We start from the raw sequence: 27242 nt of genomic DNA on the forward strand, positions 1-27242 counted from the left end.
GAGGACGTAGGTTATGTAGTAATAGCCTGTACTTACCATTACATACACGATGTACTGTCAGTAGGAGGGGAATGGAAAGCAGAGAATGTGAGGATGTAGGTTATGTAGTAATAGCCTGTACTTACCATTACATACACGATGTACTGTCAGTAGGAGGGGAATGGAAAGCAGAGAATGTGAGGATGTAGGTTATGTAGTAATAGCCTGTACTTACCATTACATACACGTTGTACTGTCAGTAGGAGGAGAAGGAAAGCAGAGAATGTGAGGATGTAGGTTATGTAGTAATAGCCTGTACTTACCATTACATACACGTTGTACTGTCAGTAGGAGGGGAATGGAAAGCAGAGAATGTGAGGATGTAGGTTATGTAGTAATAGCCTGTACTTACCATTACATACACGATGTACTGTCAGTAGGAGGAGAAGGGAAAGCAGAGAATGTGAGGATGTAGGTTATGTAGTAATAGCCTGTACTTACCATTACATACACGATGTACTGTCAGTAGGAGGAAAAGGGAAAGCAGAGAATGTGAGGACGTAGGTTATGTAGTAATAGCCTGTACTTACCATTACATACACGTTGTACTGTCAGTAGGAGGAGAAGGAAAGCAGAGAATGTGAGGATGTAGGTTATGTAGTAATAGCCTGTACTTACCATTACATACACGTTGTACTGTCAGTAGGAGGAGAAGGAAAGCAGAGAATGTGAGGATGTAGGTTATGTAGTAATAGCCTGTACTTACCATTACATACACGTTGTACTGTCAGTAGGAGGAGAAGGGAAAGCAGAGAATGTGAGGAGGTAGGTTATGTAGTAATAGCCTGTACTTACCATTACATACACGTTGTACTGTCAGTATGAGGAGAAGGGAAAGCAGAGAATGTGAGGATGTAGGTTATGTAGTAATAGCCTGTACTTACCATTACATACACGTTGTACTGTCAGTAGGAGGGGAAGGGAAAGCAGAGAATGTGAGGACGTAGGTTATGTAGTAATAGCCTGTACTTACCATTACATACACGTTGTACTGTCAGTAGGAGGGGAAGGGAAAGCAGAGAATGTGAGGATGTAGGTTATGTAGTAATAGCCTGTACTTACCATTACATACACGTTGTACTGTCAGTAGGAGGGGAAGGGAAAGCAGAGAATGTGAGAACGTAGGTTATGTAGTAATAGCCTGTACTTACGGTTACATACACGTTGTACTGTCAGTAGGAGGAGAAGGGAAAGCAGAGAATGTGAGGATGTAGGTTATGTAGTAATAGCCTGTACTTACCATTACATACACGTTGTACTGTCAGTAGGAGGGAAGGGAAAGCAGAGAATGTGAGGAGGTAGGTTATGTAGTAATAGCCTGTACTTACCATTACATACACGTTGTACTGTCAGTAGGAGGAGAAGGGAAAGCAGAGAATGTGAGGACGTAGGTTATGTAGTAATAGCCTGTACTTCCCATTACATACACGTTGTACTGTCAGTAGGAGGAGAAGGGAAAGCAGAGAATGTGAGGATGTAGGTTATGTAGTAATAGCCTGTACTTCCCATTACATACACGTTGTACTGTCAGTAGGAGGAGAAGGGAAAGCAGAGAATGTGAGGATGTAGGTTATGTAGTAATAGCCTGTACTTACCATTACATACACGTTGTACTGTCAGTAGGAGGGGAAGGGAAAGCAGAGAATGTGAGGATGTAGGTTATGTAGTAATAGCCTGTACTTCCCATTACATACACGTTGTACTGTCAGTAGGAGGGAAGGGAAAGCAGAGAATGTGAGGATGTAGGTTATGTAGTAATAGCCTGTACTTACCATTACATACACGTTGTACTGTCAGTAGGAGGGAAGGGAAAGCAGAGAATGTGAGGATGTAGGTTATGTAGTAATAGCCTGTACTTACCATTACATACACTTTGTACTGTCAGTAGGAGGAGAAGGGAAAGCAGAGAATGTGAGGACGTAGGTTATGTAGTAATAGCCTGTACTTACCATTACATACACGTTGTACTGTCAGTAGGAGGAGAAGGGAAAGCAGAGAATGTGAGGATGTAGGTTATGTAGTAATAGCCTGTACTTACCATTACATACACGTTGTACTGTCAGTAGGAGGAGAAGGGAAAGCAGAGAATGTGAGGACGTAGGTTATGTATTAATAGCCTGTACTTACCATTACATACACGTTGTACTGTCAGTATGAGGAGAAGGGAAAGCAGAGAATGTGAGGATGTAGGTTATGTAGTAATAGCCTGTACTTACCATTACATACACGTTGTACTGTCAGTAGGAGGGGAAGGGAAAGCAGAGAATGTGAGGACGTAGGTTATGTAGTAATAGCCTGTACTTACCATTACATACACGTTGTACTGTCAGTAGGAGGGGAAGGGAAAGCAGAGAATGTGAGGATGTAGGTTATGTAGTAATAGCCTGTACTTACCATTACATACACTTTGTACTGTCAGTAGGAGGGGAAGGGAAAGCAGAGAATGTGAGAACGTAGGTTATGTAGTAATAGCCTGTACTTACCATTACATACACGTTGTACTGTCAGTATGAGGGGAAGGGAAAGCAGAGAATGTGAGGATGTAGGTTATGTAGTAATAGCCTGTACTTACCATTACATACACGTTGTACTGTCAGTAGGAGGGGAAGGGAAAGCAGAGAATGTGAGGACGTAGGTTATGTAGTAATAGCCTGTACTTACCATTACATACACGTTGTACTGTCAGTAGGAGGGGAAGGGAAAGCAGAGAATGTGAGGATGTAGGTTATGTAGTAATAGCCTGTACTTACCATTACATACACTTTGTACTGTCAGTAGGAGGGGAAGGGAAAGCAGAGAATGTGAGAACGTAGGTTATGTAGTAATAGCCTGTACTTACGGTTACATACACGTTGTACTGTCAGTAGGAGGAGAAGGGAAAGCAGAGAATGTGAGGACGTAGGTTATGTAGTAATAGCCTGTACTTACCATTACATACACTTTGTACTGTCAGTAGGAGGGAAGGGAAAGCAGAGAATGTGAGGATGTAGGTTATGTAGTAATAGCCTGTACTTACCATTACATACACGTTGTACTGTCAGTAGGAGGAGAAGGAAAGCAGAGAATGTGAGGATGTAGGTTATGTAGTAATAGCCTGTACTTACCATTACATACACGTTGTACTGTCAGTAGGAGGAGAAGGGAAAGCAGAGAATGTGAGGACGTAGGTTATGTAGTAATAGCCTGTACTTACCATTACATACACATTGTACTGTCAGTAGGAGGAGAAGGGAAAGCAGAGAATGTGAGGATGTAGGTTATGTAGTAATAGCCTGTACTTACCATTACATACACGTTGTACTGTCAGTAGGAGGTAAATAGGATCCCCCAGCCATATATTATAGGGGATCTCAGTAGAGGTTGTGTTGGCTGCTTCCCCCATAACCGGGTCATCGCTATAAGAAGGTCGGGGAGCAGCCGTGTCAGGGAAGGGTAAATGCGCCTGACTGGGGAGGTATATTGTACTATGGGCACTATATAGAGGTGTACGCTAATCCCGTCGTGACTACGTCTCTTTACGCAGATACTGTGGCTTAACATACAAATGTCGCAGCCGCAGGGATATGTCTTGAGACACCTACTGGCGGCTTTTCCAATCCAAAAGACGGCGTAAACAGTCGCAGCATCTGCGTACAAAGTTGTAGCATCTGTCACCGATCAGACCTTCATCGGGCTTCTGAGTTGTCCATCGATTGTCCATCGATGGTTGTCGGCCAATGCTAACTAGTTTTGCCATCGATGACAGAGAACCAATGGTTCTCTACCATCGATGGATAAGTTGGAGCCGATGTTTTTTTTTTTTTTTTGTGGCAGAACAGAGCTGAGCCCCGCCCCCGGCGGTTGCTGAATGCCGCCCCATTTTTGATTGGCCTGCGGCTCGCCATGCCTGCAGCAGAAGTGCCCATTGATGGGGTGGAAACCATCGATGGTTTACCATAGATAGTATTTGTGCCATCGATGGTAATCACACTCCAGTGATGGCCATCCCTACTTCTGAGAAACCCAATGGCTAGTCACAATGGCTTACGGAACTAAGACGCTGGCACCAGTGACACTAAGCACAAAGACGCATGCGCTGGATCGTCACGCCTATAAATGGATTGAGATACGGCCATGTTTTTCCATCCACCCTCCTTTTACCACCCACAAACAGGGATATTACAGGGAACCTATGGTCCTGACCCAGGGAGCTTACAGTCTAGTTGTGTGATAAGAGCTTTGTCTTCCTTGTGCTGACTTGTCCCCTTCATTTCTCTCTGCAGGAAGTCGGTACAGAGTAAGGTGGACGGTATCCTGGTAGGTATCACTCTCGTTGTGTATCCGCCTTACCATCTCTCCGTACGGCCCCCCTGACCCTACACCCCGTTTCTCTCACCCCACAGGGCGATGTTCAGAAATTGTCTGACTATGACAAGCTCTACCTGTATCTCCAGCTACCGCCGGGACCCAGCGGCCCCGAGAAAAGGTACCCATCCCTCGCGCTGCCGCTCTAACGGAGAGATTAATAGAAAGTATGGTGAGACGGCAACAGATTATTATATTATGTTCAAACCAGATAAAGATGATTTTCTACCTGTCCCCTCCATAGTAAGGTCACAGAGATCCTAGTTTAGGCATAATGTGCTGGTTCCTCTATCTGTCTATACATGCTCAGGATGCAGACATGCAGGGCTCCTCTACATGACCAGAGTATAGTCCATGTATCCAGGTGTGTGTAGGCCTCACTCTCACTATGCTGGTTCCTCTATCTGTCTATACATGCTCAGGATGCAGACATGCGGGCTCCTCTACATGACCAGAGTATAGTCCATGTATCCAGGTGTGTGTAGGGCCTCTCTCACTATGCTGGTTCCTCTATCTGTCTATACATGCTCAGGATGCAGACATGCAGGGCTCCTCTACATGACCAGAGTATAGTCCATGTATCCAGGTGTGTGTAGGGCCTCACTCTCACTATGCTGGTTCCTCTATCTGTCTATACATGCTCAGGATGCAGACATGCAGGGCTCCTCTACATGACCAGAGTATAGTCCATGTATCCAGGTGTGTGTAGGCCTCACTCTCACTATGCTGGTTCCTCTATCTGTCTATACATGCTCAGGATCAGACATGCAGGGCTCCTCTACATGACCAGAGTATAGTCCATGTATCCAGGTGTGTGTAGGCCTCACTCTCACTATGCTGGTTCCTCTATCTGTCTATACATGCTCAGGATGCAGACATACAGGGCTCCTCTACATGACCAGAGTATAGTCCATGTATCCAGGTGTGTGTAGGGCCTCACTCTCACTATGCTGGTTCCTCTATCTGTCTATACATGCTCAGGATGCAGACATGCAGGGCTCCTCTACGTGACCAGAGTATAGTCCATGTATCCAGGTGTGTGTAGGCCTCACTCTCACTATGCTGGTTCCTCTATCTGTCTATACATGCTCAGGATGCAGACATACAGGGCTCCTCTACATGACCAGAGTATAGTCCATGTATCCAGGTGTGTGTAGGGCCTCACTCTCACTATGCTGGTTCCTCTATCTGTCTATACATGCTCAGGATGCAGACATGCGGGCTCCTCTACATGACCAGAGTATAGTCCATGTATCCAGGTGTGTGTAGGGCCTCACTCTCACTATGCTGGTTCCTCTATCTGTCTATACATGCTCAGGATGCAGACATGCAGGGCTCCTCTACCTGAAAAGAGTATAGTCCATGTATCCAGGTGTGTGTAGGCCTCTCTCACTATGCTGGTTCCTCTATCTGTCTATACATGCTCAGGATGCAGACATGCAGGGCTCCTCTACATGACCAGAGTATAGTCCATGTATCCAGGTGTGTGTTGGCCTCACTCTCACTATGCTGGTTCCTCTATCTGTCTATACATGCTCAGGATACAGACATGCAGGGCTCCTCTACGTGACCAGAGTATAGTCCATGTATCCAGGTGTGTGTAGGCCTCTCTCACTATGCTGGTTCCTCTATCTGTCTATACATGCTCAGGATGCAGACATGCAGGGCTCCTCTACATGACCAGAGTATAGTCCATGTATCCAGGTGTGTGTAGGGCCTCACTCTCACTATGCTGGTTCCTCTATCTGTCTATACATGCTCAGGATGCAGACATGCAGGGCTCCTCTACGTGACCAGAGTATAGTCCATGTATCCAGGTGTGTGTAGGGCCTCACTCTCACTATGCTGGTTCCTCTATCTGTCTATACATGCTCAGGATGCAGACATGCGGGCTCCTCTACATGACCAGAGTATAGTCCATGTATCCAGGTGTGTGTAGGGCCTCACTCTCACTATGCTGGTTCCTCTATCTGTCTATACATGCTCAGGATGCAGACATGCAGGGCTCCTCTACATGACCAGAGTATAGTCCATGTATCCAGGTGTGTGTAGGGCCTCACTCTCACTATGCTGGTTCCTCTATCTGTCTATACATGCTCAGGATGCAGACATGCAGGGCTCCTCTACATGACCAGAGTATAGTCCATGTATCCAGGTGTGTGTAGGCCTCACTCTCACTATGCTGGTTCCTCTATCTGTCTATACATGCTCAGGATCAGACATGCAGGGCTCCTCTACATGACCAGAGTATAGTCCATGTATCCAGGTGTGTGTAGGCCTCACTCTCACTATGCTGGTTCCTCTATCTGTCTATACATGCTCAGGATGCAGACATACAGGGCTCCTCTACATGACCAGAGTATAGTCCATGTATCCAGGTGTGTGTAGGCCTCACTCTCACTATGCTGGTTCCTCTATCTGTCTATACATGCTCAGGATGCAGACATGCAGGGCTCCTCTACATGACCAGAGTATAGTCCATGTATCCAGGTGTGTGTAGGCCTCACTCTCACTATGCTGGTTCCTCTATCTGTCTATACATGCTCAGGATGCAGACATACAGGGCTCCTCTACATGACCAGAGTATAGTCCATGTATCCAGGTGTGTGTAGGGTCTCACTCTCTATATACTGTTATTACTACTACAGTCCTCAGTACCCTCTGCAGCCTCCCCAGGTATTCTGTGGTTATATAATACACAGATGTCACAGCTTATATGATATAGAATAGCTGAGCTACACGTACATAGAACACGTCACCACAACTAAGCTCATAATGAGACAAAGTCCTATAAGGCTATTTATTTTATTTATTTGTTCTATTAAATACCAAGATAACTGACACCGCTGTACAGAAGGGGAATAAAACAAACATACATGGTGACAGGACTGATCAGAAGAGCTTACAGTCTAATGAGAGACAGGGGGAAGGGATAGCAAAGCTCAGCCACATGGGATGGCAGTGTGGGGTCATACTGCCACACGCTCGTGACTGGTGAATGGGCACAGACATAATATGCGGTGCTGGGGGACTGTAACAATGATTCATGGTGCACAGTGCCCCTCCGTCCCAGGCTGCGTGTGGCGTGTACAGGGGTGTAACATGTGAGGAAAGTATGTTACAGGTCCATATATTAACAGACAGGGTATAGTGGAGCATTATAAGACACCTCTCTGTCCCAGGCTGCGTGTGGTGTGTACAGGGGTGTAACATGTGAGGAAGGTATGTTACAGGGCTATATATTAACAGACAGGATAGAGTGGAGCATTATAAGACACCTCTCTGTCCCAGGCTGCGTGTGGTGTGTACAGGGGTGTAACATGTGAGGAAGGTATGTTACAGGTCTATATAGTGACAGACAGGATATAGTGGAGCATTATAAGACGCCTCTCTGTCCCAGGCTGCGTGTGGTGTGTACAGGGGTGTAACATGTGAGGAAGGTATGTTACAGGTCTATATAGTGACACACAGGGTGTAGTGGAGCATTATAAGGCGCCTCTCCGTCCCAGGCTGCGTGTGGCGTGTACAGGGGTGTAACATGTGAGGAAGGTATGTTACAGGTCTATATAGTGACAGACAGGGTATAGTGGAGCATTATAAGACACCTCTCTGTCCCAGGCTGCGTGTGGTGTGTACAGGGGTGTAACATGTGAGGAAGGTATGTTACAGGTCTATATAGTGACAGACAGGATATAGTGGAGCATTATAAGACGCCTTTCTGTCCCAGGCTGCGTGTGGTGTGTACAGGGGTGTAACATGTGAGGAAGGTATGTTACAGGTCTATATAGTGACACACAGGGTGTAGTGGAGCATTATAAGGCGCCTCTCCGTCCCAGGCTGCGTGTGGCGTGTACAGGGGTGTAACATGTGAGGAAGGTATGTTACAGGTCTATATAGTGACAGACAGGGTATAGTGGAGCATTATAAGACGCCTCTCCGTCCCAGGCTGCGTGTGGCGTGTACAGGGGTGTAACATGTGAGGAAGGTATGTTACAGGTCTATATAGTGACAGATAGGATATAGTGGAGCATTATAAGACGCCTCTCCGTCCCAGGCTGCGTGTGGTGTGTACAGGGGTGTAACATGTGAGGAAGGTATGTTACAGGTCTATATAGTGACAGACAGGGTATAGTGGAGCATTATAAGACACCTCTCTGTCCCAGGCTGCGTGTGGTGTGTACAGGGGTGTAACATGTGAGGAAGGTATGTTACAGGTCTATATAGTGACAGACAGGGTATAGTGGAGCATTATAAGATGCCCCTCCGTCCCAGGCTGCGTGTTGTGTGTACAGGGGTGTAACGTGAGGAAGGTATGTTACAGGTCTATATAGTGACAAACAGGATATAGTGGAGCATTATAAGACACCTCTCTGTCCCAGGCTGCGTGTGGCGTGTACAGGGGTGTAACATGTGAGGAAGGTATGTTACAGGTCTATATAGTGACAGACAGGGTATAGTGGAGCATTATAAGACGCCCCTCCGTCCCAGGCTGCGTGTGGCGTGTACAGGGGTGTAACATGTGAGGAAGGTATGTTACAGGTCTATATAGTGACAGACAGGATATAGTGGAGCATTATAAGACGCCTCTCCTTCCCAGGCTGTGTGTGGTGTGTACAGGGGTGTAACATGTGAGGAAGGTATGTTACAGGTCTATATAGTGACAGACAGGATATAGTGGAGCATTATAAGACGCCTCTCCGTCCCAGGCTGCTTGTGGCGTGTACAGGGGTGTAACATGTGAGGAAGGTATGTTACAGGTCTATATAGTGACAGACAGGGTATAGTGGAGCATTATAAGACGCCTCTCCGTCCCAGGCTGCGTGTGGTGTGTACAGGGGTGTAACATGTGAGGAAGTTATGTTACAGGTCTATATAGTGACAGACAGGGTATAGTGGAGCATTATAAGACGCCTCTCCTTCCCAGGCTGTGTGTGGTGTGTACAGGGGTGTAACATGTGAGGAAGGTATGTTACAGGTCTATATAGTTACAGGGTATAGTGGAGCATTATAAGACGCCTCTCTGTCCCAGGCTGCGTGTGGTGTGTACAGGGGTGTAACATGTGAGGAAGGTATGTTACAGGTCTATATAGTGACAAACAGGATATAGTGGAGCATTATAAGACACCTCTCTGTCCCAGGCTGCGTGTGGTGTGTACAGGGGTGTAACATGTGAGGAAGGTATGTTACAGGTCTATATAGTGACACACAGGGTGTAGTGGAGCATTATAAGGCGCCTCTCCGTCCCAGGCTGCGTGTGGCGTGTACAGGGGTGTAACATGTGAGGAAGGTATGTTACAGGTCTATATAGTGACAGACAGGGTATAGTGGAGCATTATAAGGCAGCTCTCTGTCCCAGGCTGCGTGTGGCGTGTACAGGGGTGTAACATGTGAGGAAGGTATGTGACAGGGCTATATAGTTAAAGGGTATAGTGGAGCATTATAAGACACCTCTCTGTCCCAGGCTGCATGTGGCGTGTACAGGGGTGTAACATGTGAGGAAGGTATGTTACAGGTCTATATAATGACAGACAGGATATAGTGGAGCATTATAAGACACCTCTCTGTCCCAGGCTGCGTGTGGAGTGTACAGGGGTGTAACATGTGAGGAAGGTATGTTACAGGTCTATATAGTGACAGACAGGATATAGTGGAGCATTATAAGACGCCTCTCTGTCCCAGGCTGCGTGTGGTGTGTACAGTGGTGTAACATGTGAGGAAGGTATGTTACAGGTCTATATAGTGACAGACAGGATATAGTGGAGCATTATAAGACACCTCTCTGTCCCAGGCTGCGTGTGGCGTGTACAGGGGTGTAACATGTGAGGAAGGTATGTTACAGGTCTATATAGTGACAGGCAGGGTATAGTGGAGCATTATAAGACACCTCTCTGTCCCAGGCTGCGTGTGGCGTGTACAGGGGTGTAACATGTGAGGAAGGTATGTTACAGGTCTATATAGTGACAGACAGGGTATAGTGGAGCATTATAAGACGCCTCTCCGTCCCCGGCTGCGTGTGGTGTGTACAGGGGTGTAACATGTGAGGAAGGTATGTTACAGGTCTATATAGTGACAGACAGGGTATAGTGGAGCATTATAAGACACCTCTCTGTCCCAGGCTGCGTGTGGCGTGTACAGGGGTGTAACATGTGAGGAAGGTATGTTACAGGTCTATATAGTGACAGGCAGGGTATAGTGGAGCATTATAAGACACCTCTCTGTCCCAGGCTGCGTGTGGCGTGTACAGGGGTGTAACATGTGAGGAAGGTATGTTACAGGTCTATATAGTGACAGACAGGGTATAGTGGAGCATTATAAGACGCCTCTCCGTCCCCGGCTGCGTGTGGTGTGTACAGGGGTGTAACATGTGAGGAAGGTATGTTACAGGTCTATATAGTGACAGGGTATAGTGGAGCATTATAAGACACCTCTCTGTCCCAGGCTGCGTGTGGTGTGTACAGGGGTGTAACATGTGAGGAAGGTATGTTACAGGTCTATATAGTGACAGACAGGATATAGTGGAGAATTATAAGACTCCTCTCTATCCCAGGCTGCGTGTGGCGTGTACAGGGGTGTAACATGTGAGGAAGGTATGTTACAATCGGTATTACAGCGTACAAGGAATCACCAATCGGTATTAAGGGTGCACGGACGCACCAATCGGTATTACAGCTTGCAGGGGCGCACTAATCGGTATTACGGCGTGCAGAGGCGCACCAATCGGTATTACAGCGTGAACGGACGCACCAATCGGTATTACTGCGTGCAGTCCTTGCACATGCGGCTGAACAGATGTACACCAGGGAACGAGTTTGTAGCTGCATTGGCATAAAGTCACAGACGGGTGACTGCCAATAGGTGCTGCCCAATGTCACATCCTTCAGGTGACTGACAGACTTCCCCCCTCAGAGTGGTCATTGTCCCTTTACATTTAGTGGCAAACCTTGTATATAACCACAGCAACCAATCAGCTTTTACCTGGCTGCACATACAATGAAAGCAAGCGTCTGATTGGCTCCTGTTATTCCGTACCTGCCACAGCTACGTGGCTTGTTAGTAAATGTGACCTTGTGTCTTCCAGCAGCCTGGATGTGAGCTCGGTGACCACGGCTGAACACATGTATGCATGTACTTGGATCCGGAACCACCTGGAAGAACATACAGACACCTGCTTGCCCAAACAGGACGTTTATGACGCCTACAAGTAAGTAGAGTGTGAGCTGTGGTGCCAGGTAAGACCCCATACTCCTCACGTCACCCGTTCTGTCTCTCTCCATAGGCGCTACTGTGACAACCTCTGCGTGCGGCCCCTCAGCGTAGCAAACTTTGGGAAGATCATTCGAGAGATCTTCCCTAATATCAAGGCCAGGAGGCTGGGAGGAAGAGGACAGTCTAAATATCCTTATGTGTGTGGTGCCATGTGTACAGCTGGCCGCGTGGCAGGAAAGGGCCTGTGCTGGTATATGTAGTCTGCAATACAGATTACCCCCTGATCCTGGTCACAGTGACAATGACTGCTCCTCCCTACACAGGGAAATGACCAGACAATCTCCTCACAGAACCTGCCCCTTCCCGTTACCTGGACAATCCCCTCACAGAACCTGCCCCTTCCCGTTACCTGGACAATCCTCTCACAGAACCTGCTCCTTCCCGTTACCTGGACAATCCCCTCACAGAACCTGCCCCTTCCCGTTACATGGACAATCCCCTCACAGAACCTGCCCCTTCCCGTTACCTGGACAATCCTCTCACAGAACCTGCCCCTTCCCGTTACCTGGACAATCTCCTCACAGAACCTGCCCCTTCCCGTTACCTGGACAATCTCCTCACAGAACCTGCCCCTTCCCGTTACCTGGACAATCCCCTCACAGAACCTGCCCCTTCCCGTTACCTGGACAATCCCCTCACAGAACCTGCCCCTTCCCGTTACCTGGACAATCTCCTCACAGAACCTGCCCCTTCCCGTTACCTGGACAATCTCCTCACAGAACCTGCCCCTTCCCGTTACCTGGACAATCCCCTCACAGAACCTGCCCATTCCCGTTACCTGGACAATCTCCTCACAGAACCTGCCCCTTCCCGTTACCTGGACAATCCCCTCACAGAACCTGCCCATTCCCGTTACCTGGACAATCCTCTCACAGAACCTGCCCCTTCCCCGTTACCTGGACAATCCTCTCACAGAACCTGCCTCTTCCCGTTACCTGGACAATCTCCTCACAGAACCTGCCCCTTCCCGTTACCTGGACAATCCCCTCACAGAACCTGCCCCTTCCCGTTACCTGGACAATCCTCTCACAGAACCTGCCCCTTCCCGTTACCTGGACAATTCCCTCACAGAACCTGCCCCTTCCCCGTTACCTGGACAATCCCCTCACAGAACCTGCCCCTTCCCGTTACCTGGACAATTCCCTCACAGAACCTGCCCCTTCCCGTTACCTGGACAATCCCCTCACAGAACCTGCCCCTTCCCGTTACCAGGACAATCCTCTCACAGAACCTGCCCCTTCCCGTTACCTGGACAATCCTCTCACAGAACCTGCCCCTTCCCGTTACCTGGACAATCCCCTCATAGAACCTGCCCCTTCCCGTTACCTGGACAATCCCCTCACAGAACCTGCCCCTTCCCGTTACCTGGACAATCTCCTCACAGAACCTGCCCCTTCCCGTTACCTGGACAATCCTCTCACAGAACCTGCCCCTTCCCGTTACCTGGACAATACTCTCACAGAACCTGCCCCTTCCCCGTTACCTGGACAATCCCCTCACAGAACCTGCCCCTTCCCGTTACCTGGACAATCCCCTCACAGAACCTGCCCCTTCCCCGTTACCTGGACAATCCCCTCACAGAACCTGCCCCTTCCCGTTACCTGGACAATCCCCTCACAGAACCTGCCCCTTCCCGTTACCTGGACAATCCCCTCACAGAACCTGCCCCTTCCCGTTACCTGGACAATCCCCTCACAGAACCTGCCCCTTCCCGTTACCTGGACAATCCCCTCACAGAACCTGCCCCTTCCCGTTACCTGGACAATCCCCTCACAGAACCTGCCCCTTCCCCGTTACCTGGACAATCCCCTCACAGAACCTGCCCCTTCCCGTTACCTGGACAATCCCCTCACAGAACCTGCCCCTTCCCGTTACCTGGACAATCCTCTCACAGAACCTGCCCCTTCCCGTTACCTGGACAATCCCCTCACAGAACCTGCCCCTTCCCGTTACCTGGACAATCCCCTCACAGAACCTGCCCCTTCCCGTTACCTGGACAATCTCCTCACAGAACCTGCCCCTTCCCGTTACCTGGACAATCCTCTCACAGAACCTGCCCCTTCCCGTTACCTGGACAATACTCTCACAGAACCTGCCCCTTCCCCGTTACCTGGACAATCCCCTCACAGAACCTGCCCCTTCCCGTTACCTGGACAATCCCCTCACAGAACCTGCCCCTTCCCCGTTACCTGGACAATCCCCTCACAGAACCTGCCCCTTCCCGTTACCTGGACAATCCCCTCACAGAACCTGCCCCTTCCCGTTACCTGGACAATCCCCTCACAGAACCTGCCCCTTCCCGTTACCTGGACAATCCCCTCACAGAACCTGCCCCTTCCCCGTTACCTGGACAATCCCCTCACAGAACCTGCCCCTTCCCGTTACCTGGACAATCCCCTCACAGAACCTGCCCCTTCCCGTTACCTGGACAATCCCCTCACAGAACCTGCCCCTTCCCGTCACCTGGACAATTCCCTCACAGAACCTGCCCCTTCCCGTTACCTGCATTATGCCTTACAGCTTGGGACATTGTGGGCTCGCAATTAGAACATTTGATGATATTTAGATCTGTAGTGGAGGAGGGGGGGGGGGTGGATGCTTCTCAGGTGGACTGTAAGTTGCAGCGTAGTAATAAAACTGCCCAGTATTTGTGCTACATGCAGAAGCCGGTGGTAATAAGAAATAATTGCATTAACGCCACTCGCATTGCAGCATGCTTTGTCTGATTTGCGCCTACCTTCTAATGCTGGTCTTTGTTTTAATCTAATGCCCTCCTCCCCCAGGGTCTGGCCATACTGACGGCTATAACAGGCCAGTGGTCACCTGAATGAGAGATGATCTCAGGGTTTCATTAATCTGTTAGTGCAGGTCAGGGGAATGTGTCAGTGTATCTCTTGTATCTCATGTATCTCATGCCCCGAGACACAGCAATTACAGCCTAATGGTCGTATTTAATATTGGAAGCTATGAGCCAAGTGTTGCCGCATCTCTGAACGCAGAATAGTCAGATTCCTGTCTGTTTCCTTAATGGAATGAAACATATTGCTACAGTGGTCTGCGGAGGAAGAGCATGGTGAGCATGCCACCGCTGCCCAGCTTGGACCTGAAGATGACGGAAAGTGTAAGACCACCATCGTTACCCTCTCACATTCTCTTCAGTATCCCCATATATCCTCCATATCAGTTTCTGAAATACCTTTGTTTAGTCAGTAACTTCCCCTACTTCCCACTATCCTCCCCTCTCCCTGCCCATCCTGCGCATTCCCCTCCTCTCCCTGCCCATTCTGCGGCTTCCTCTCCTCTCCCTGCCCATTCTGCGCCTTCCTCTCCTCTCCCTGCCCATTCTGCGCCTTCCTCTCCTCTCCCTGCCCATTCTGCGCCTTCCTCTCCTCTCCCTGCCCATTCTGCGCCTTCCTCTCCCTGCCCATTCTGCGGCTTCCTCTCCCTGCCCATTCTGCGCCTTCCTCTCCCTGCCCATTCTGCGCCTTCCTCTCCTCTCCCTGCCCATTCTGCGCTTCCTTTCCTCTCCCTGCCCTTTCTGCGCCTTCCTCTCCTCTCCCTGCCCATTCTGCGCCTTCCTCTCCTCTCCCTGCCCTTTCTACGGTTTCCTCTCCTCTCCCTGCCCATTCTGCGCCTTCCTCTCCTCTCCCTGCCCTTTCTGCGCCTTCCTCTCCTCTCCCTGCCCATTCTGCGCCTTCCTCTCCTCTCCCTGCCCTTTCTGCGCCTTCCTCTCCTCTCCCTGCCCATTCTGCGCTTCCTTTCCTCTCCCTGCCCTTTCTGCGCCTTCCTCTCCTCTCCCTGCCCATTCTGCGCCTTCCTCTCCTCTCCCTGCCCTTTCTACGGTTTCCTCTCCTCTCCCTGCCCATTCTGCGCCTTCCTCTCCTCTCCCTGCCCATTCTGCGCCTTCCTCTCCTCTCCCTGCCCATTCTGCGCCTTCCTCTCTCTCCCTGCCCATTCTGCGCCTTCCTCTCCTCTCCCTGCCCATTCTGCGCCTTCCTCTCTTCTCCCTGCCCATTCTGCGCCTTCCTCTCCTCTCCCTGCCCATTCTGCGCCTTCTTCTCCTCTCCCTGCCCATTCTGCGCCTTCCTCTCCTCTCCCTGCCCATTCTGCGCCTTCCTCTCCTCTCCCTGCCCATTCTGCGCCTTCCTCTCCTCTCCCTGCCCATCCTGCGCCTTCCTCTCCTCTCCCTGCCCATCCTGCGCCTTCCTCTCCCTGCCCATTCTGCGCCTTCCTCTCCTCTCCCTGCCCATTCTGCGCCTTCCTCTCCTCTCCCTGCCCATTCTGCGCCTTCCTCTCCTCTCCCTGCCCATTCTGCGCCTTCCTCTCCTCTCCCTGCCCATCCTGCGCCTTCCTCTCCTCTCCCTGCCCATCCTGCGCCTTCCTCTCCTCTCCCTGCCCATTCTGCGCCTTCCTCTCCCTGCCCATTCTGCGCCTTCCTCTCCTCTCTCTGCCCATTCTGCGCCTTCCTCTCCTCTCCCTGCCCATTCTGCGCCCTCCTCTCCCTGCCCATTCTGTGCCTTCCTCTCCTCTCCCTGCCCATTCTGCGCCTTCCTCTCCTCTCCCTGCCCATTCTGCGCCTTCCTCTCCTCTCCCTGCCCATTCTGCGCCTTCCTCTCCTCTTCCTGCCCATTCTGCGCCTTCCTCTCCCTGCCCATTCTGCGCCTTCCTCTCCTCTCCCTGCCCATTCTGCGCCTTCCTCTCCTCTCCCTGCCCATCCTGCGCCTTCCTCTCCTCTCCATGCCCATCCTGCGGCTTCCTCTCCTCTCCCTGCCCATTCTGCGGCTTCCTCTCCTCTCCCTGCCCACTCTGAGGCTTCCTCTCCTCTCCCTGCCCATTCTGCGGCTTCCTCTCCTCTCCCTACCCATGCTGCGCCTTCCTCTCCTCTCCATGCCCATTCTGCGCCTTCCTCTCCTCTCCCTGCCCATTCTGCGCCTTCCTCTCCTCGCCCTGCCCTTTCTATGGTTTCCTCTCCTCTCCCTGCCAATTCTGCGCCTTCCTCTCCCTGCCCATTCTGCGCCTTCCTCTCTCTCCCTGCCCATTCTGCGCCTTCCTCTCCTCTCCCTGCCCATTCTGCGCCTTCCTCTCCTCTCCCTGCCCATTCTGCGCCTTCCTCTCCTCTCCCTGCCCATTCTGCGCCTTCCTCTCCTCTCCCTGCCCATTCTGCGCCTTCCTCTCTCTGCCCATTCTGCGCCTTCCTCTCCTCTCTCTGCCCATTCTGCACCTTCCTCTCCCTGCCCATTCTGCGCCCTCCTCTCCCTGCCCATCCTGCGCCTTCCTCTCCTCTCCCTGCCCATCCTGCGCCTTCCTCTCCTCTCCCTGCCCATCCTGCGCCTTCCTCTCCTCTCCCTGCCCATTTTGCGCCTTCCTCTCCTCTCCCTGCCCATTCTGCGCCTTCCTCTCCCTGCCCATTCTGCGCCTTCCTCTCCTCTCTCTGCCCATTCTGCACCTTCCTCTCCTCTCCCTGCCCATTCTGCGCCCTCCTCTCCCTGCCCATTCTGCGCCTTCCTCTCCTCTCCCTGCCCATTCTGCGCCTTCCTCTCCTCTCCCTGCCCATCCTGCGCCTTCCTCTCCTCTCCCTGCCCATTCTGCGCCTTCCTCTCCTCTCCCTGCCCATTCTGCGCCTTCCTCTCCTCTCCCTGCCCATTCTGCGCCTTCCTCTCCTCTCCCTGCCCATTCTGCGCCTTCCTCTCCTCTCCCTGCCCATTCTGCGCCTTCCTCTCCTCTCCCTGCCCATTCTGCGCCTTCCTCTCCCTGCCCATTCTGCGCCCTCCTCTCCCTGCCCATTCTGCGCCCTCCTCTCCCTGCCCATTCTGCGCCCTCCTCTCCCTGCCCATTCTGCGCCTTCCTCCCCTCTCCCTGCCCATTCTGCGCCTTCCTCCCCTCTCCCTGCCCATTCTGCGCCTTCCTCCCCTCTCCCTGCCCATTCTGCGCCTTCCTCCCCTCTCCCTACCCATGCTGCGCCTTCCTCTCCTCTCCATGCCCATTCTGCGCCTTCCTCTCCCTGCCCATTCTGCGCCTTCCTCTCCCTGCCCATTCTGCGCCTTCCTCTCCCTGCCCATTCTGCGCCTTCCTCTCCTCTCCCTGCCCATTCTGCGCCTTCCTCTCCTCTCCCTGCCCATTCTGCGCCTTCCTCTCCCTGCCCATTCTGCGCCTTCCTCTCCCTGCCCATTCTGCGCCTTCCTCTCCCTGCCCATTCTGCGCCTTCCTCTCCCTGCCCATTCTGCGCCTTCCTCTCCCTGCCCATTCTGCGCCTTCCTCCCCTCTCCCTGCCCATTCTGCGCCTTCCTCTCCTCTCCCTGCCCATTCTGCGCCTTCCTCTCCTCTCCCTGCCCATTCTGCGCCTTCCTCTCCCTGCCCATTCTGCGCCTTCCTCTCCTCTCCCTGCCCATTCTGCGCCTTCCTCTCCTCTCCCTGCCCATTCTGCGCCTTCCTCTCCTCTCCCTGCCCATTCTGCGCCTTCCTCTCCTCTCCCTGCCCATTCTGCGCCTTCCTCTCCCTGCCCATCCTGCGCCCTCCTCTCCTCTCCCTGCCCATCCTCCGCCTTCCTCTCCTCTCCCTGCCCATTCTGCGCCTTCCTCTCCTCTCCCTGCCCATTCTGCGCCTTCCTCTCCTCTCCCTGCCCATTCTGCGCCTTCCTCTCCTCTCCCTGCCCATTCTGCGCCTTCCTCTCCCTGCCCATTCTGCGCCTTCCTCTCCCTGCCCATTCTGCGCCTTCCTCTCCCTGCCCATTCTGCGCTTTCCTCTCCTCTCCCTGCCCATTCTGCGCCTTCCTCTCCTCTCCCTGCCCATTCTGCGCCTTCCTCTCCCTGCCCTTTCTGCGCCTTCCTCTCCTCTCCCTGCCCATTCTGCGCCTTCCTCTCCCTGCCCATTCTTCGCCTTCCTCTACCTGTCCGTTCTGCGCCTTCCTCTCCTCTCCCTGCCCATTCTGCGCCTTCCTCTCCTCTCCCTGCCCATTCTGCGCCTTCCTCTCCTCTCCCTGCCCATTCTGCGCCTTCTTTTCCTCTCCCTGCCCATTCTGCGCCTTCCTCTCCTCTCCCTGCCCATTCTGCGCCTTCCTCTCCCTGCCCTTTCTGCGCCTTCCTCTCCTCTCCCTGCCCATTCTGCGCCTTCCTCTCCTCTCCCTGCCCATTCTGCGCCTTCCTCTCCCTGCCCTTTCTGCGCCTTCCTCTCCTCTCCCTGCCCATTCTGCGCCTTCCTCTCCTCTCCCTGCCCATTCTGCGCCTTCCTCTCCCTGCCCTTTCTGCGCCTTCCTCTCCTCTCCCTGCCCATTCTGCGCCCTCCTCTCCCTGCCCATTCTGCGCCTTCCTCTCCTCTCCATGCCCATTCTGCGCCTTCCTCACCTCTCCATGCCCATTCTGTGCCTTCCTCTCCCCTCCCTGCCCATTCTGCGCCCTCCTCTCCCTGCCCATTCTGTGCCTTCCTCTCCCCTATCCATCTCCCTATGTCTCTTATCACAGCTGTTTTTCTGATCTGTAGTCTGAGCTGACTGATCTGGTCCAGTCGTACAATAACGATGTGATCAATGCCTCCTGTGCGCTGATCTGTAATTGGGCGGAAAAGATACTGAAGAGATCCTTCAACAACGTTGTGGAAGTCGCTCAATTTCTCATTCAGCAGCACATCATTAACCCCCGCAGCGCCAATGCTGAGCTCGTCCTCTCCATGGTCCTCTCAGGTAAGCATGATAAATAACCTAGTCCAGTTTTCCCCATCACTCCCCTCCTCATCACTTGTGTGTAATGTCTGCGCTTTCCCCATCACTCCCCTCCTCATCACTTGTGTGTAACGTCTGCGCTTTCCCCATCACTCCCCTCCTCATCACTTGTGTGTAACGTCTGCGCTTTCCCCATCACTCCTCTCCTCATCACTTGTGTGCAACGTCTGCGCTTTCCCCATCACTCCTCTCCTCATCACTTGTGTGTAATGTCTGCGCTTTCCCCATCACTCCCCTCCTCATCACTTGTGTGTAATGTCTGCGCTATCCCCATCACTCCTCTCCTCATCACTTGTGTGTAATGTCTGCGCTTTCCCCATCACTCCCCTCCTCATCACTTGTGTGTAATGTCTGCGCTTTCCCCATCACTCCCCTCCTCATCACTTGTGTGTAATGTCTGCGCTTTCCCCATCACTCGCCTCCTCATCACTTGTGTGTAATGTCTGCGCTTTCCCCATCACTCCCCTCCTCATCACTTGTGTGTAATGTCTGCGCTTTCCCCATCACTCCCCTCCTCATCACTTGTGTGTAATGTCTGCGCTTTCCCCATCACTCCCCTCCTCATCACTTGTGTGTAATGTCTGCGCTTTCCCCATCACTCCTCTCCTCATCACTTGTGTGTAACGTCTGCGCTTTCCCCATCACTCCCCTCCTCATCACTTGTGTGTAACGTCTGCGCTTTCCCCATCACTCCTCTCCTCATCACTTGTGTGTAATGTCTGCGCTTTCCCCATCACTCCCCTCCTCATCACTTGTGTGTAATGTCTGCGCTTTCCCCATCACTCCCCTCCTCATCACTTGTGTGTAATGTCTGCGCTTTCCCCATCACTCCCCTCCTCATCACTTGTGTGTAATGTCTGCGCTTTCCCCATCACTCCCCTCCTCATCACTTGTGTAATGTCTGCGCTTTCCCCATCACTCCTCTCCTCATCACTTGTGTGTAATGTCTGCGCTTTCCCCATCACTCCCCTCCTCATCACTTGTGTGTAACGTCTGCGCTTTCCCCATCACTCCCCTCCTCATCACTTGTGTGTAACGTCTGCGCTTTCCCCATCACTCCCCTCCTCATCACTTGTGTGTAATGTCTGCGCTTTCCCCATCACTCTCCTCCTCATCACTTGTGTGTAATGTCTGCGCTTTCCCCATCACTCCCCTCCTCATCACTTGTGTGTAATGTCTGCGCTATCCCCATCACTCCCCTCCTCATCACTTGTGTGTAACGTCTGCGCTTTCCCCATCACTCCCCTCCTCATCACTTGTGTGTAACGTCTGCGCTTTCCCCATCACTCCCCTCCTCATCACTTGTGTGTAACGTCTGCGCTTTCCCCATCACTCCCCTCCTCATCACTTGTGTGTAATGTCTGCGCTTTCCCCATCACTCCTCTCCTCATCACTTGTGTGTAACGTCTGCGCTTTCCCCATCACTCCCCTCCTCATCACTTGTGTAATGTCTGCGCTTTCCCCATCACTCCCCTCCTCATCACTTGTGTGTAATGTCTGCGCTTTCCCCATCACTCCTCTCCTCATCACTTGTGTGTAATGTCTGCGCTTTCCCCATCACTCCCCTCCTCATCACTTGTGTAATGTCTGCGCTTTCCCCATCACTCCCCTCCTCATCACTTGTGTGTAACGTCTGCGCTTTCCCCATCACTCCCCTCCTCATCACTTGTGTGTAATGTCTGCGCTTTCCCCATCACTCCTCTCCTCATCACTTGTGTGTAACGTCTGCGCTTTCCCCATCACTCCCCTCCTCATCACTTGTGTAATGTCTGCGCTTTCCCCATCACTCCCCTCCTCATCACTTGTGTGTAATGTCTGCGCTTTCCCCATCACTCCCCTCCTCATCACTTGTGTGTAACGTCTGCGCTTTCCCCATCACTCCCCTCCTCATCACTTGTGTGTAACGTCTGCGCTTTCCCCATCACTCCCCTCCTCATCACTTGTGTGTAACGTCTGCGCTTTCCCCATCACTCCTCTCCTCATCACTTGTGTAATGTCTGCGCTTTCCCCATCACTCCCCTCCTCATCACTTGTGTAATGTCTGCGCTTTCCCCATCACTCCCCTCCTCATCACTTGTGTGTAATGTCTGCGCTTTCCCCATCACTCCCCTCCTCATCACTTGTGTGTAATGTCTGCGCTTTCCCCATCACTCCCCTCCTCATCACTTGTGTGTAACGTCTGCGCTTTCCCCATCACTCCCCTCCTCATCACTTGTGTGTAATGTCTGCGCTTTCCCCATCACTCCCCTCCTCATCACTTGTGTGTAATGTCTGCGCTTTCCCCATCACTCCCCTCCTCATCACTTGTGTGTAACGTCTGCGCTTTCCCCATCACTCCCCTCCTCATCACTTGTGTAATGTCTGCGCTTTCCCCATCAGAAGTAATTTAGTCTCTTTTACATAAACAGAAAACTCTCAGAGTATTGGCCAAAAAGTCCAGAAGCAGCTGCCAGAAGTGGCCGGAAGCAAGAGGCCGGGATCCCCTGACATGGGAGCAGACACAGCCGTGAAGGTGGGTACTAGGGGGCTTCATTCGTAGAGAAATTCTTTGCTATTCTTTTCTTCGCAGTTGCAATTTATTGCGGTACAGATTTATACCACCGCCTGTGTACAGATTTATACATCACCGCCTGTGTACAGATTTATACATCACCGCCTGTGTACAGATTTATACATCACCGCCTGTGTACAGATTTATACATCACCGCCTGTGTACAGATTTATACATCACCGCCTGTGTACAGATTTATACACCACCGCCTGTGTACAGATTTATACACCACCGCCTGTGTACAGATTTATACACCACCGCCTGTGTACAGATTTATACACCACCGCCTGTGTACAGATTTATACACCACCGCCTGTGTACAGATTTATACACCACCGCCTGTGTACAGATTTATACACCACCGCCTGTGTACAGATTTATACACCACCGCCTGTGTACAGATTTATACACCACCGCCTGTGTACAGATTTATACACCACCGCCTGTGTACAGATTTATACACCACCGCCTGTGTACAGATTTATACACCACCGCCTGTGTACAGATTTATACACCACCGCCTGTGTACAGATTTATACACCACCGCCTGTGTACAGATTTATACACCACCGCCTGTGTACAGATTTATACACCACCGCCTGTGTACAGATTTATACACCACCGCCTGTGTACAGATTTATACACCACCGCCTGTGTACAGATTTATACACCACCGCCTGTGTACAGATTTATACACCACCGCCTGTGTACAGATTTATACACCACCGCCTGTGTACAGATTTATACACCACCGCCTGTGTAGATTTATACACCACCGCCTGTGTACAGATTTATACACCACCGCCTGTGTACAGATTTATACACCACCGCCTGTGTACAGATTTATACACCACCGCCTGTGTACAGATTTATACACCACCGCCTGTGTACAGATTTATACACCACCGCCTGTGTACAGATTTATACACCACCGCCTGTGTACAGATTTTTATACCACCGCCTGTGTAGTTCTGGCTTTGCTTTGGGGTGTATTGCATTGGGTAGAGTATTGATTGCTGATGTGTTTTTGATTCCAGAACAAAAAGATAATGAGCCCTCATCCGAGCAGCCCACCACAGGTGAAAAAACGTCCCCCGGAGCCACAGAAGGTGGCCAGCAGCCCACAGGTGGATGCTCTGGTGGCAAAACTGCCCGTTCTCCTACCCCGACTTCCTACAGAGGAGAAGTTTGTGACTTGCAGCCCCCCTGTCCGATTCACCCCTCCTGTCCTGGCACCTAACATTCTCCCCGGACACCTAAAAGTGTCCCCCTTGCCCTTCACTGCTGTCCCTTCTGGAATGCCTCTCACAGTGACCACGGGAATGAATGGGACTGGACTGGTCTCTCAATCAGTGGCGTCTCCTGTGATCAGCATGATCCTCCCCGATATGGTTAACCTGGAAACCCACACTCTTCCCAAATCCAGCCAAAATGGCACCAAAGACCTGGTATTAGTAGGCCGTGCAGTGGAGGGTAAAGGGACCAAGCGACTTGTCCTTCCGTCTTTAGCCTCTTCAGACGAAGGACAGTCAAAACGTAAGCGAGGTCGCCCAAGGAAGGTGGACACGTCTCTGACCATTCCTGCCAAGACGCCCCCCCCAGGAAACCCTGCCTCAGAGAGAACTGTTTCTGAGACCCTTAGCCCAGCACAAAGTACAGACGGTGACAAGGACCCCAGCACCGTCCCACTCCCACTGGCAGAAAACTCGCCGGTCACCAGTACATGCCTGAGGCCGAAGGGTCACCCAGAGGCTCGCGATGATCCCCCTCTCACCTCTCCTAGAGCAGCAGAGATACCGGAAGCGGCTTCTTGCTACGACACCAAGACATCGGTAGAGACTGTGCCAAACCAAGTCAGCGTGATCCAAGATGGGCGGCAAAGCATGGCGCAGAGGACAGCGAGGTTCTGAGGCAGCAGGACTGTGTCCCCACGTAACAATGAGCCTCATTATTGCTGTACAAGGTCTGCATTGCAGAACTGCCAGGGGATGGATTTGGGAGAAGAGCCATTGCACCCTTATTGTGTTACTCAAAGTGACATATAATATATATACATAACATCCCGACGTGTCAGGACTGTACATGGTGGCACTCTCATCAATGTCTGTCTTGTCTGTTCCCTGATCAGTTCATGCCAGAGGTCCCTATGTGCTTATTATTCCACAGGTAAGGAGGATCGGGCCACTTGTGACTCTCCATTGGCTGTTGTGGAACTACAAGTCCCAGCATCCAGCACTAGCCATGGGGTTTTGTAGTCCCACACCAGCTGGAGGGCTTTATTAGAGGCCATCATTGTCAGGGACCCTCGTTACCAGCCGCAGAGACCCCTCAGCCGGACGGAGAAAGGACAGCACCCAGTCAGGTAATGAGAGGGGTATGAGGACTTCCGCAACATGTATAAATGTCTGTTTCTGCTGAATGCGTTTTATAAGGTTCTAACAGTCACCGATGTATATACAGAGCCCTGAGTGTCTAACTCGTACAGACAAACGTATGTGCCATACCGTAATGGAGGTGAACCAATCAATAAAGAGGAATCCAACCAGTTTATGTAAATGAGTGGCGGCTATGACATTATCTGTACGCAGCGAGAAGCCGTGACTCCGAACAAGAGAGGGGCGATGGGTGCCAAGGTACATCGCTAAGCCTATTATTTCCAGCACTGGCACCACAGTCCATGGCCGCCTGCGCGCTGTTTTATGCTAATGCACCTCTTACTCTGATGGCTGGCTGCTCCGTCCTGTATACACCCCACGTTACTCTGACGGCTGGCTGCTCCGGCCTGTATACACCCCATCTTACTCTGATGGCTGGCTGCTCCGGCCTGTATACACCCCATCTTACTCTGATGGCTGGTTGCTCCGGCCTGTATACACCCTCTTACTCTGATGGCTGGCTGCTCCGGCCTGTATACACCCCACGTTACTCTGATGGCTGGCTGCTCCGGCCTGTATACACCCCATCTTACTCTGATGGCTGGCTGCTCCGTCCTGTATACACCCCATCTTACTCTGATGGCTGGCTGCTCCGGCCTGTATACACCCTCTTACTCTGATGGCTGGCTGCTCCGGCCTGTATACACCCCACGTTACTCTGATGGCTGGCTGCTCCGTCCTGTATACACCCCACGTTACTCTGATGGCTGGCTGCTCCGTCCTGTATACACCCCACGTTACTCTGATGGCTGGCTGCTCCGTCCAGTATACACCCCATGTTACTCTGATGGCTGGCTGCTCCGGCCTGTATACACCCCACGTTACTCTGATGGCTGGCTGCTCCGGCCTGTATACACCCTCTTACTCTGATGGCTGGCTGCTCCGGCCTGTATACACCCCACGCCTGTATACACCCACTTACTCTGATGGCTGGCTGCTCCGTCCTGTATACACCCCATCTTACTCTGATGGCTGGCTGCTCCGGCCTGTATACAGCCCATCTTATCTGATGGCTGGCTGCTCCGGCCTGTATACAGCCCATCTTACTCTGATGGCTGGCTGCTCTGGCCTGTATACACCCCATCTTACTCTGATGGCTGGCTTCTCCGGCCTGTATACACCCCACGTTACTCTGATGGCTGGCTGCTCCGGCCTGTATACACCCTCTTACTCTGATGGCTGGCTGCTCCGGCCTGTATACACCCCACGCCTGTATACACCCACTTACTCTGATGGCTGGCTGCTCCGGCCTGTATACAGCCCATCTTATCTGATGGCTGGCTGCTCCGGCCTGTATACAGCCCATCTTACTCTGATGGCTGGCTGCTCTGGCCTGTATACACCCCATCTTACTCTGATTGCTGGCTGCTCCGGCCTGTATACACCCACTTACTCTGATGGCTGGCTGCTCCGTCCTGTATACACCCTACGTTACTCTGATGGCTGGCTGCTCCGGCCTGTATACACCCTCTTACTCTGATGGCTGGCTGCTCCGGCCTGTATACACCCTCTTACTCTGATGGCTGGCTGCTCCGGCCTGTATACACCCCACGTTGCTCTGATGGCTGGCTGCTCCGGCCTGTATACACCCTCTTACTCTGATGGCTGGCTGCTCCGGCCTGTATACACCCCACGTTACTCTGATGGCTGGCTGCTCCGGCCTGTATACACCCCACGTTACTCTGATGGCTGGCTGCTCCGGCCTGTATACACCCCACGTTACTCTGATGGCTGGCTGCTCCGGCCTGTATACACCCCATCTTACTCTGATGGCTGGCTGCTCCAGCCTGTATAAACCCCACGTTACTCTGATGGCTGGCTGCTCCGGCCTGTATACACCCCACCTTACTCTGATGGCTGGCTGCTCCGGCCTGTACACAGCCCATCTTACTCTGTTGCTCTGATGGCTGGCTGCTCCGGCCTGTATACACCCCATCTTACTCTGATGGCTGGCTGCTCCGGCCTGTATACACCCCACGTTACTCTGATGGCTGGCTGCTCCGGCCTGTATACAGCCCATCTTACTCTGATGGCTGGCTGCTCCGTCCTGTATACACCCCATCTTACTCTGATGGCTGGCTGCTCCGGCCTGTATACACCCCATCTTACTCTGATGGCTGGCTGCTCCGGCCTGTATACACCCCATCTTACTCTGATGGCTGGCTGCTCCGGCCTGTATACACCCCACGTTACTCTGATGGCTGGCTGCTCCGGCCTCCTGTGATGCACAGAGTGTCGCTGCTTACAGGCCGCTATAGGGATGTGTGTAAGGGGAATTATGACTATTATCGGAATGAAATACATCTATAGAACATGAATAAGCCGGACGCATTACTGGGAGAGTATATGAAACACCTCATCTTCCTGAAGTGGTAACCTACGGATAACGTCAGGAGCGTTGGGATTTAGGAAACGCCTGGTACCTGTATGGTGGAGCCGCCCTCCTCTGAACGTATTCACCACAACACAACGTATACGGTATATTACCTGCTACAAAGCTGTACGTCAGCAACCTATTCTAATACCTGATCTCCGCTCCATATACAGATGCAGCAGAGATTATTGCAGTGCACAATGACTGACGGGGGAGAGAAAATTGGTTTAGATTTGACGTTGACCTTAAATAATATTTTTGGCATAATAAATCCTGTTGTAGCTGTATAGTATTACCATGATACGCAAACCTGACAAGTTGCTCAAATTAATTTATTATTCTACTACAGGTGCTTGTATGGGACGGGCTAGTCTAGGCCATGATCAAAACTTGCTCTGCTGTAACTGTACGGTATACCGCATGATGTTACAGTAATACATAACCTGCTGCACCTGTACGGTATACCGCATGATGTTACAGTAATACATAACCTGGTGCACCTGTACGGTATACCGCATG

At 51.8% G+C, this 27242-nt stretch overlaps 1 protein-coding gene across 2 annotated transcripts in view; it reads left to right on the forward strand.

The window, feature by feature from the left end:
* The window catches only part of RFX5 (regulatory factor X5), a 46888-nt gene extending 20068 nt beyond the window's left edge, over nt 1-26820 (forward strand). Inside the window, exons 3-10 of one of the 2 annotated variants that reach the window (XM_088460956.1) lie at nt 4302-4335; nt 4422-4504; nt 11462-11584; nt 11660-11776; nt 14689-14770; nt 19126-19324; nt 21772-21875; nt 22952-26820. In XM_088460956.1, coding sequence (XP_088317082.1) covers nt 4302-4335; nt 4422-4504; nt 11462-11584; nt 11660-11776; nt 14689-14770; nt 19126-19324; nt 21772-21875; nt 22952-23824 — 1615 coding nt within the window. In that variant the 3' untranslated portion in view covers nt 23825-26820. The remainder of the gene's footprint in view (nt 1-4301; nt 4336-4421; nt 4505-11461; nt 11585-11659; nt 11777-14688; nt 14771-19125; nt 19325-21771; nt 21876-22951) is intronic. The other variant, XM_088460955.1, reaches the window with a different exon arrangement.
* The last annotated feature ends 422 nt before the right edge of the window (nt 26821-27242 follow it).

Source organism: Taudactylus pleione, unplaced genomic scaffold (assembly GCF_031769625.1).
Source record: "Taudactylus pleione unplaced genomic scaffold, aTauple2 ptg000997l, whole genome shotgun sequence".
NCBI lineage: Eukaryota > Metazoa > Chordata > Amphibia > Anura > Myobatrachidae > Taudactylus > Taudactylus pleione.